Source organism: Pristiophorus japonicus, chromosome 2 (assembly GCF_044704955.1).
Source record: "Pristiophorus japonicus isolate sPriJap1 chromosome 2, sPriJap1.hap1, whole genome shotgun sequence".
Taxonomy (NCBI): domain Eukaryota; kingdom Metazoa; phylum Chordata; class Chondrichthyes; family Pristiophoridae; genus Pristiophorus; species Pristiophorus japonicus.
In genome coordinates, this window is record NC_091978.1 from 29,188,364 (window position 1) to 29,200,580 (window position 12,217).

At 46.6% G+C, this 12,217-nt stretch overlaps 1 protein-coding gene across 4 annotated transcripts in view; it reads right to left on the reverse strand.

Moving 5' to 3' along the window:
- Nucleotides 1-12,217, reverse strand: part of ctnna2 (catenin (cadherin-associated protein), alpha 2) — a 1,881,920-nt gene that overhangs the window by 201,182 nt on the left and 1,668,521 nt on the right. For all 4 annotated transcript variants that reach the window (XM_070866818.1, XM_070866819.1, XM_070866821.1 and 1 more), the window contains one exon: nt 4,652-4,765. In XM_070866818.1, the coding sequence (XP_070722919.1) occupies nt 4,652-4,765 (114 nt within the window). The remainder of the gene's footprint in view (nt 1-4,651; nt 4,766-12,217) is intronic.

A 12,217-nucleotide genomic window follows, 5' to 3' on the forward strand; every position in this document is an offset into this window, starting at 1 on the left:
GGGGGAATTGTTGTAGAGAGTCGAAAGATATATATAGACTTAGGCATTAGGCACCTGCTGGATATTTAGAACTCACATAAGCTTAAATGGACACACACATAAAATGGCTGCCCAGGCATTATGGGAAATCAGGTAGTCAAACTGTGAACTGTTGAACGTTCACTGACCGAGCAATAACCCTGTGAGGCCCACTGTAGGAATGCCTGGGAAGGCAGAGATAAGAAGGAAGCCATCTCCTGTGAACAAGGCCATAAACCAATTAATTCCCCAGGAAGAAAGATAAGAGGGAAACCATTTGCTGTAAACAAGGCTACAAACCAATTATTTCTCCCAGATGAAAGAACTAGGGAGAGAACATATAAAGTCATCGATCAACCCAAATTGACAATGGTTCCCTGGTTACTAGGAGAATTCTATTGGATTAAAAAACCTATATGTAATCTATAATCGTTATGATTGGCTTGTGTCCAGCCGTGATGAGCTGTGTAACTGCAGTAAGCTGTTTTTTTAACTGTTGTAAAACATATAAAGGTACATGTAACTCTTTGTTCTGTGAAGAGAAACCTGGATACGGTCCTGAGTTTTTCCTTCCCGCTGAGCGTAATAAAGCTGCTTCAGCATTGGAACCGACCCTGAGTGTTGAGTGATTCTTCAGAGAAAACACTAACGCTAACAATCCCTCTCGCAATGAAGGCCAACATTGCATTCGCCTTCCTGATTACCTGCTGCACCTGCAAACTAACTTTTTGGGATTCATGCACAAGGACCCCCAGGTCCCTCTGCACCTCAGGATGTTGTAATTTCTACCCATTCAAATAATATTCCCTTTTACTGTTTTTTTTCCCCAAGGTGGATGACCTCACACTTTCCGACATTGTATTCCATCTGCCAATTCTTAGCCCATTCGCTTAACCTATCCAAATCTCTTTGCAGCCTCTCTGTGTCCTCTACACAACCCGCTTTCCCACTAATCTTAGTGTCATCTGCAAATTTTGTTACACTACACTCTGTCCCCTCTTTCAGGTCATCTATGTATATTGTAAACAGTTGTGGTCCCAGCACCGATCCCTGTGGCACACCACTAACCACCGATTTCCAACCCGAAAAGGACCCATTTATCCCGACTCTGCTTTCTGTTTGCCAGCCAATTCTCTATCCATGCTAATACATTTCCTCTGACTCCGCATACCTCTATCTACTCAGAACCACCTCTAGTCGCGCTTCCTTCCCTGTTGGATTTGCAAAGTCGTGACTGAGTCCTAAACACACTGAAAGGGAAACCTTCCCTTTCTCAACACATACATTTTTCCCTGTCCCATTCCATCTTGGAAAACCTATTGATACTCACCCCGTGTCTATCCTGTATCTCTCTGATATGAAACTACTCATTCTTAATGCTGCCACAGCTGCTTCCTCATAGCATCACAAAGCAGAATGTCTGCATCCAATGCACAACACTTAGCACACTGCATACTGGAATGAATTAAAGCGCACAATAATAGCAGAAAGCCAGCCTGAGTTAATCTACTTGTCAGGAAAGCCTTTATATATGCGTTTATACATCATTCCTCACCTGCAGAATAAATTTGATTTTATTGTTCGCTGTTTCCCTCTATATATCAAACTATTGGCCAAGTCATAACTTCGTAACTTTGTAACCTTTCATTTTTAACTGGGAAAATCACACACATATATATATATATATACACACAAAGAAAGTACTCCTCTGAAAGGGCTGAGAATCAGGGTTATGGAAATCTGCGATCAGGTCAAAGTTAATTGGAAGAATGTAGTTTAATTGAAATCCCACCCATCTGCCTTTTCACCGAAATATGTAGCAGAGATCAGTTACGCCTGCCAGACAGTGGCAGAGATTGATCCAAGAAGCCGTCAACTTTTGCTGGTCTAAAACGTAATACAGGAGGAGCTTTAAATTAGTTTGATGGAAAACACAGATCTGATTTCTGTTATCGTGAATGGCTGCGGTTGTCCAATATTCAAAAGATTGTTGTCATTATTTCTGCCTCTCCTCCAGCTGTGCCTGTGCCTGCGAACTGTAACCAGCTTCCCAGGGGGACTGATAGTTGGCCATCTGAAGCGGTCCTGAAATACTGCAGCGGGTACCTTTAATTTAGCTTCTCAAGCTCTAGTAAAGACCTGAAATGCACAGGACTCCTTCTGATCAGCGCTCTGTTAGAGTTTGGGGGATCTTTTGGAGAAGGGGAGATGTGCACTTAAAGCAGTCAGTGCTTTAACCAAGGGCAAACAAGGAGGAAAGAAGGGAAAAGAAGAAAGTTGAATTATAAAAGCAAAATATTGTGGATGCTGGAAATCTGAATTAAAAACAGAAAATGCTGGAAATACTCAGCAGTGGAGGCAGCAGCTGTGGAGAGGGAAACAGAGTTAGCGTTTCAGCTCAATGACCTTTCATCAGAACCGAAAGGTCATCAACCTGAAACGCTAACTCTGTTTATCTCTACGCTCGAGGTGGAAGTGGAAGGGGAAGTACTGGTGAATGCCACCATAGCTCCAACCCTTTCTGCCTTGAATTGGGAGGAGGTATGGTGGCGTTTAGGACTGTCCTCGTGGGATTTCTGGATCTTGCATTTAATCAGCGTAGGGAGGCCCTGCTCTCCCTGCTTGGAGAAAGCATCTAACGGTGAGGGAGATTCATCTCCCAGCCTACAAGCAGGTTGCCTTCTTACCCACTCAAATTGGATACGGCGGATGTGTCCAATCCTTTAGATATCCACATACCTCAGGAATCCAGGATACTGTAGATCCTGACCGGAGAGGGAGTGCATTGCTAATGACAGCTGGCAGAACTATCTGCCTGTCTTATACCCCACCAGCAGATTGGCTGCTTTACCAGTGGGTTTTTTAGAAGGTGCGTTTTATATTAATAGCGTTTACTTTATTCACCAGCAACTTTCTGTCAGGAGTGGGAGGGATTGAAGATGATCTCGGCAGAGTCAATTTTTTTTAGTATGAACAGCTCTGACTGCATTCCTAAGCGGGCCAAATTAAAAAAAAAATTAAAGATGAGGTGGAGGTGGTGGTGAGCTGCCTTCTTTAACCACTGCACACTGTGTGGTAAGGTACTCCCATTGCTGTTAGGGAAGGAGTTCCAGGATTTTGACCCAGCGACTGTTGGCATATACAACTCAGTTAATTCAGCTTCTGAAAGGTGTCCATGTTTAGTTCATTCAATATTGGGAAGATATTTGTTTGGTATCATTGGAGAGAGAGAGAGAAAGATAGAGATTTCACATAGCAACAGCTGGTGTTCGCAACCAACTGGCCTTGGATATTTTTATAATAGAATGTCGAGATTAGAAATGTAATGGTATCATAAGAAAATCTAGAGACTAGAAGGTTTATGCTTAAGGCCACAGTGTTTTTACGTGCTTCTAATGTTGTTGATGTATGTTGAAGAAAAAGTAGACTTGTGTCTCTGGACTATGCAGTAGCCAGAAACTACAATATTAGGTAATACCAGCTCCAGTTTGATAAGAAAATATTGTATAAATATAAGAATTTTTCTTTGTTCAAGTAGCATGAAAAGACCCATGCTTAGGTTTGCGTGCTCTATCTGTGACTATACATTGCTTGTAAATTGCTTCTTATGCTGAAGTTAAAGAATAACATGATTATAACCAGAAGTCTGAATTCATTACTGCTGAAGTGAATAATAGAACACTGTTTTAACACAACAGCGACGATGAAGGAACTGTGATATATTTCCAAGTGAGGATGGTGTGTTACTTGGAGGGGGTGGTGTTTCCATGCACCTGCTGCCCTTGTCCTTTTAGGTAGCAGAGGTTGCGGGTTTGGGAGGTGCTTTCAAAGAAGCCTTGGCAAGTTGCCGCAATGATGTAGTTGCAAAGAAGCCCTATCAGGCTCCTCGGCTTCTAGCTTGTCACCTTATAGGAGGGTACACACCCTACATAGACTCAGAGGCCCAGAGAGGTGAAACAACAGGGATATAGGTAAAATACCAACTCTTCAAAAATAAAACTGTTGAATTGTCGGGCTGTAGGGTCCATATAAGTCACTACCATCATTCTCCTATGGCCCAGGTTTAATGTAGATTATGATATCATTTGACATGGTTTTTTACATTGATGCAAAAACTGCATTATAGCTAGGGAATGAAGTTGCTGAACTAACAGCTCGATATTTGGCAAGCAATGTGTAGCCTCCTCAAGAAGTTCGTTTCACACTGCTTCAGCTTTGTACCACCTGCGATGTAATTATATCTGGTCTGGAATGAACTTTCAAAACTCCATTTTAAAACATTTCAATGTTAGCAAAGAACTGACTGTCACATCGCATGTTCAAATTGAAATAAGATTTGAACAGGGCTTTATGTCTGTGTGAAAAGGTCCTTGCTCATAGCTCTTCTTTGCCTGACCAGAGAGTGGTGCGGAGCTGGCAGTATAACTCCATGTTGCTGCCTTAGGCTGCTCTAAAATACATACCAGTCTTGCTGCGTAACCGGGCAGTTAGAGATCAACATTACATTAGTTGACATCAATTTCTAAAGAGGTGATCATATTCCTAACGAGTTAATTTTTTTCAATTCTTTGCTTACTCCATTTAATAAGGACAAAACGCAAAAAATCCACTCATTGAGATCTGCCAAACTCACCCTTGCACTTTGTCCTGCAATAAGCTGATCATCTTCTGTCTGGACACTTGTCCGGCTACGCACATCATAGTCTTCTTGTTCAAAGTCAGAATCATCCTCCAGTTCTTCCGGGGTCTGAATAGGAAGAAAAATATGAAAAGAGGTTAGCACTGTAATTTTTGCCCGGTTTATCTCTGATAAGCACACAGATGCCATCAAATTCTGTAACTCACATTAAGCCATTGAATAGGGCAGAAGCTATTACATTGTAGAGAGTCATCGTTTTTCTTAAGTAGAATTGAGACCAGGACTAATCCCAGGGTTGTCAGACAAAGCTTTGTCCTGGAACATTTCTGTGTGAGCTCTAATTAATAACAAGGCCATTTTCAATAAAAATCCCATGTAGAACTGCACGGTAAATCCATCTGTTCCAGGGGCTATGAGTGCCTGACACACTGCTTTCTAATTCTGCTTCATCTAATGATCCTTTCTGCTGGAGGTCATTTAATTGCAGAATCCGGATGTCTCTAAAAAAAGTGCTCTCATTTATTTCACTTGAATCTTTTACGGCAAATCTAACAGAACTGTTGGAATAATGTTGGAATAGGTCTGAGCTCCATAGTTTTAATCTCCCCATCTGCTTTTTTTGTTACATGTACGTTCTCCATGAGGGTACATACTGGTTATGTCACTGGATTAGCATCCCAGAGGACTGGACTAAGAATTCAAGGAATGCGAGTTCAAGTCCCAGCATAGCAGTTTGAGAATTTAAATTCAGTTCTTTTTTTAAAGATCTGGAAATAACAAATTGGTATCAGAAAAATTGATCATGGAACTGTTGGCTTGGTGTAAAAATCCAACTGGTTCACTACTGTACTTTAGAGAAGAAAACCTGCCGTTCTTACCCAGTCTGGTCTATTTGTGACTCCGTTCCGATGTCAACATGGTTGACTCTTAACTATCCTTGGACTAGTTTCAATCGCCCGGATAGGTCAGAGAGGAACTTTCCCAGATTTTCTTTTCCCTAAATTGGCCTGGGTTTTTATCTGGTTTTTGCCTCTCTCAGGAGATCACATGGCTCCATTTGGGGTGGAGTATAGAATGTTTCAATGTAAGGGGCATCGCAGTTGTGTGGGGTGGACTGGTTGGGCTGGGTGCTCTTTACCTTTCCACCATTGTTCATTGTTCATGGGTTTATATGTAACCTTCAGGGCTGCTGACTGAGGCCCTTGCAGCTCTTTGTAGGCCAGCGTGGACACGATGAACTGAAATAGCCTCCTTCTGCGCTATAAATTTCTATGTTTCTATGTTTCTAAGCGGTCTAGCAAGTCACTATGCTGTTTGCAGTGGTTCAATAAGGCAGCTCATCACCACCAAGCTCATGGTCTACAGGGCTGTAGTAATACCTGCCCTCCTATATGGCTCAGAGACATGGACCATGTACAGTAGACACCTCAAGTTGCTGGAGAAATATCACCAACAATGTCTCCGCAAGATCCTACAAATCCCCTGGGAGGACAGATGCACCAACATCAGCATCCTCACTCAGGCTAACATCCTCAGCATTGAAGCACTGACCACACTTAACCAGCTCTGCTGGGCAGGCCACATAGTCCACATGCCAGACACAAGACTCCCAAAGCAAGTGCCCTACTCGTAGCTCCTTCATCGCAAACGAGCCAAAGGTGGGCAGCGGAAACGTTACAAGGACACCCTCAAAGCCTCCCTGATAAAGTGCAACATCCCCACTGACACCTGGGAGTCCCTGGCCCAAGACCGCCCTAAGTGGAGGAAGTGCATCCAGAGGGCGCTGAGCACCTCGAGTCTCAACGCCAAGAGCATGCAGAAATCAAGCGCAGATAGCGGAAAGAGCGTGCGGCAAACCAGTCCCACCCACTCCTTCCCTCAACGACTATCTGTCCCACCTGTGACAAAGTCTGTGGCTCTCGTATTGGACTGTTCAGCCACCAAAGAATTCACTTCAGGAGTGGAAGCAAGTCTTCCTCGATTCCGAGGGACTGCCTATGATATAGAAACATAGAAACATAGAAAATAGGTGCAGGAATAGGCCATTCAGCCCTTCTAGCCTGCACCGCCATTCAATGAGTTCATGCCTGAACATGCAAATTCAGTACCCCCTTCCTGCTTCTCGCTATACCCCTTGATCCCCCTAGTAGTAAGGGCTTCATCTAACTCCCTTTTGAATATATTTAGTGAATTGGCCTCAACTACTTTCTGTGGTAGAGAATTCCACAGGTTCACCACTCTCTGGGTGAAGAAGTTTCTCCTCATCTCGGTCCTAAATGGCTTACCCCTTATCCTTAGACTGTGACCCCTGGTTCTGGACTTCCCCAACATTGGGAATATTCTTCCTGTATCCAACCTGTCTAAACCCGTCAGAATTTTAAACGTTTCTATGAGGTCCCTTCTCATTCTTCTGAACTCCAGTGAATACAAGCCCAGTTGATCCAGTCTTTCTTGATAGGTCAGTCCCACCATCCCGGGAATCAGTCTGGTGAACCTTCACTGCACTCCCTCAATAGCAAGAATGTTCTTCCTCAAGTTAGGAGACCAAAACTGTACACAATACTCCAGGTGTGGCCTCACCAAGGGCCTGTACAACTGTAGCAACACCTCCCTGCCCTGCCCCTGTACTCAAATCCCCTCGCTATGAAGGCCAACATGCCATTTGCTTTCTTAGCCGTCTGCTGTACCTGCATGCCAACCTTCAATGACTGATGTACCATGACACCCAGGTCTCGTTGCACCTCTCCTTTTCCTAATCTGTCACCATTCAGATAATAGTCTGACTCTCTGTTTTTACCACCAAAGTGGATAATATGATGATCACTACCACCTTCTCAGGTCCAATAGGGATGGGCAATAAATGCTGGTCTTGCCAACAAAGCTCAGATCCCAAGAATTTATAAACTTAAAAAAATGCAACCTTCTTTCTTTGCCTCCAAATGTTCATCTCCATGTGACCCATCATCGACAACAATGGAGTTCAGTTCAGTTCAGATTACGGCAGTGAATTTCTCCACGATGTCTCCCATTCATCCTCTGCAACTTCAGGAGAGGAGCCACAGAAATCCTGGAAAAACGACCAATTATCTGGGTTTTTTGCAGCTCTTCCTTTGAAGTTATGGTGGACAATGGGAAAGCCCCAGCAGAAATTCACCCCTATGTACTCCAGTTCTGCAGTGAGGCATAAACCCACACCCTTCTGACAGAGGCGAGAGTGCTGCCAAATAAGCCCTATTGTCATAAGCGAAAGGAAAGAAAAGAGTAAAAGTAGAGAGAGGAGAGCAAATGGAAAGAGACAAGAGGAGAGAGAGAGATGATACAGAAGAGAAAGAGTCATATGAGAGAACGAGGGTGTCATGTATTTGCTTCATGGGTTCTTTGCTTAAGAATTCATAGCAACACATTGCTATTAAGAACTGGTTGGTTTATTAACAAAAGGTTTAACAATCACACTACACATTACCAGTTCATCCACCATTCTCAGAACTACCTGCCTCATCGTGGATGCCCTGAACCCAACTGGCTGGGGTTTTATTGAGTCTTGTGAACATCACGTGACTGGCTAAGCCACTCCCAAATCAACAGCTCTACAACTCTTCTGTAGGAAACAAATTAAACAATTAAATCAAGTGCCCCCTGATCTGGGGAACACTCCAAACACTTTTCAAGTGCCTTATTTTTTGGGGTTTTTTTAGGGTTTTTTTTTTAAGGCACAAAATACACAAATTATACAAGTGCCCCTTGGTTAAAGGCGGGGGGGGGGGGGGGGGGGGGAGGTGGCGGAACTAAAACCAGCACACGAAACAAATTAAACTTTAAACAATAATAATCAAATTAAAATTTGGTTGCCGGGGGTGATGATGCATTCCAGTCCCACCGGCACCCACCTCTCGCGGAAGGCCGCGAGCGTACCGGTGGACACCGCGTGCTCCATCTCCAGGGACACCCTGGCTCGGATGTAACCGTGGAAGAGAGGCAGGCAGTCAGGCTGAATGACCCCCTCGACCGCCCGCTGCCTGGACCGGCTGATGACCACCTTGGCCGTGCCCAGGAGCAGTCCTACGAGGAGGCCCTCGGACCTGCCCGCTCCCCTCCACACAGGGTGCCCAAAGATCAGGAGTGTGGGACTGAAGTGCAACCAGAATTTAAGGAGCAGCCAATTCAGATATTGGAATAGGGGCTACAACCTCGCACATTCAATAAAAACATGGAACACGGACTCCCCCAGACTGCAGAAATTACAGGCGGCCTGGGAGCCTGTGAACCGACTTAAAAATTTATTGCACAGGACTGCTCCGTGCACCATCCGCCAGGCCAAGTCCCCAATAAATAGTAGGAGGACTCCTGCATAGAGTGCACTCCAGCAGGGACCCCCGCCTCCTCCGGACGGCAAGATGGTATGCCATGGCGTGTCCGGACGGCAGACGAGGATGGCAAGGTGTGAGTGTGCAGGAGCAGCCTGTACAGGAAACCCCTCCATGAAGAACTGAAAGGCACGGAGGGGATTTCCCCGAGGAGGCTCAAGTTGTGAGGCGCCGGCTCCCGCGGGAGGTTTCGGGGCTTGGCGCCGATGACGAAGGCCGTCCGGTCGGGGGGCAGTTCCGACGGGATCTCCCCACGTGCTTGAGCCTCCTCGACACACCTAACGGAGTCAGGTCCCAGAGCTGTTTTTAGCGACTCGATGACATTGGCCGTGCGCCAGACATCGGCCGAATTTAGGCGCCGTGCCAGCATGTCTGGCACCATCCAGCCCGCTCCTCCACCATCAAGCAGATCCCTGACCCTGGTCACCTCATCAGCCACAGCCCTCTCGTCCGACTGCCACCTAAAACCTCGGTCGTGGAGGTACGGATTCCTGAGCAGCGGCTCCTGCAGGACAGCTGCCGCTCCAGCCGGTGGAGAGCTGCGCTTGTTGGCGACTGTGTTTCAGACCCTGATAAGTTCCTGGTAAAAGACAGGCAGCCCCCGCATGGCGGTCCTGAAGCCCCCCCAGGCTCACAAACAGGAGCTGCATGTCGTAATTGAGGCTGTACTGCTGGCGGAAGAAATACGTCGCCAGCGCACGTCACCTAGGAGGGGGCTCGACGTAAAGGTATCTCTGCAGGGGCTGAAGACGGAAAGTCGCTAGCTGGGTGCTGACGCACACCAACGCCTGACCGCCCTCCCTAAACGGGAGACTCAAGACCGCGGCAGAGTCCCAGTCCACCAGCTTCTTCTGTATCCTGGCGACAAACGCAGGGGGAGGGGTCAAAGTGACCAGCCGGTACCACAGCATAGCGGCCACCAGCTGGTTTATGACTAGCGCTAAACCCCTGTAGGACAGCACTCAGAGCAGTCCTGTCCAGCGCCCTAGGCAAGCGACGACCTTGGCCTCCAGCTCTTGCCAGTTCGCCGGCCAGGCTTCCTCGTCGGGGCTAAGGTAGACTCCCAGATAGAGGAGATGGGTCGTGCTCCAGGCAAAAGGCCTGAGCTCCTCCGGCAGGGAGTCCACCCGCCACTGACCCACCAGGAGTCCGGAACATTTCTCCCAGTTGATCCTGGCGGAAGATGCGGCCAAGTAAATCTCCTGGCACTCATGCATCCTCCGCAGGTCAACGGGATCCTTTACCATGAGGAGCACGTCATCGGTGTAAGCCGAGAGGACGACCTCCACGCCCGGCCCTTGCAGAGCCAGTCCCCTCAACCTCGTCCGCAGGAGGTGCAGGAAAGGCTCCAGGCAGATGGCATATAACTGACCGGACATGGGTCATCCCTGGCGCACCCCTCTCCCAAAGCGAAGGGGTGCCGTCAAAGACCTGTTAACCTTAATCAGACACTCAGTGGCGGCGTACAAAAGTCGGATCCGGGCGACGAAATGCGTCCCGAACTCGAAAGCGCGCAGAGTTCTGAACAGATAATCGTGATCCACCCTGTCGAACGCCTTCTCTTGGTCGAGGGATAGGAAGGCGACCGACAGACCATCCTCCTGGGAGTGATGGATGAGGTCCCGGACCAGATGGATGTTATTCAACAGCTCGACAAACCTGTGAGCATCCTCACAGGTGCATATGTTGCAGAGGGGATAGAGATGAAAAGGGTTGTGAAAAGAAAGTGAAAGAAAGATGGATAGATACAGAGAAGAAAGACTTTTATCCCCTTAGTCAGGGCTGGATTTGAACCCTTGAAAGGGCAATTTCCTCACTTATGACTACTCTCAATCCTGAACATCACCAATATAATTAAAAGAATATTTACGTTATTTTTATTTTTCTGTGCTGAGTGGTGTGCAGTTTTTATTGTTTTTAAATGTCTGTGCCCATATTTACACAGGGAGGTGCACACGTCACCTTGGGTTGGTTAGTAGCCTTGTTGCTTCAGTTGTTGACTTGACACCCAATCAGGATTCAGCAGATATCTGGTGAATATCTGCAGGCTTTCTCCACTAGCAGAGGAGCCACAGAAAAGGCACCATTGGGACAGGTGATAGCGAAGTAGGTTTGATAGTGATCCTTGGGATGTTTTGCTTGGTTAAAGGCCCTATATAAATGCAATTTCTTTTCCAAGAGTTTCTATCGATTTAAAAATGTTCATCCTTGTGTTCATGGCCTCGTCCCTCCCTATCTCTGTAACCACCTCCAGCCCTACAACCTTTGGGAACTCTGCATTCCTCCAATTCTAGCCTCTTGTGCGTTCCCCACATCCTGCTCCCCACCATTGTGGCCATGTTATCTAAGTCCTAAACTCTGCAATTCCCTCACTAAATCTCTCTACCTCCTTTAAAACATTCCTTAAAACCTACTTCAGTGTCACCTGTCCCAATATTGCCTTACATGGCTCGATGTCAAATTTTGTCTGATAGAAACATAGAAACATAGAAAATAGGTGCAGGAGTAGGCCATTCGCCCCTTCGAGCCTGTACCACCATTCAATATGATCATGGCTGACCATGCAACTTCAGTACCACATTCCTGCTTTCTCTCCATACCCCTTGATCCCTTTAGCCATAAGGGATAGTGATCCTTGGGACATTTTGCTTGGTGAAAGGCCCGATATAAATGCAATTTATTTTCCAAGAGTTTCCATGGTTTCAGGGGACTTGGCAAAACCCCATGGACATTCACTCCCACACTCTGATCTGGCACTCCAGTGCAGTATTGATGGAGTGTTGCAGAGCTCCAGATTCCTCCATCAGATGAGACAGTAATCTCAGGTCCAATCTGCCTAGGTGGCATTAAAGATCCCAGGATACCATTAAAAAAGAGCAGGGTGCTTCTCTCAGCAAATTTCCTGCCTCAACAAACATCAGTAAAAAGATGACCAAATGGTCAGTCGTTTCATTGCTGTTGAGGTCGCAGCAGAACAGGTCGGGAGCAGCGAGGTCCATAAAAGGGGCCCACAAGGCGGGAGAAGCAGCGGAGATCGTAGCGGAGCAGGTCGGGCACAGCGAGGCCCATAAAAGGGGCCCAGCAGTCGGGAGGAGGCCAGCTGGTGCAGGGGCAGAAGGTAAACAAAGAAGCAAAAAGAAATTGAAGTGTGACATCATAGCCAAGCAGGTAAGTGATTGACTGGTGGATTGGTGAG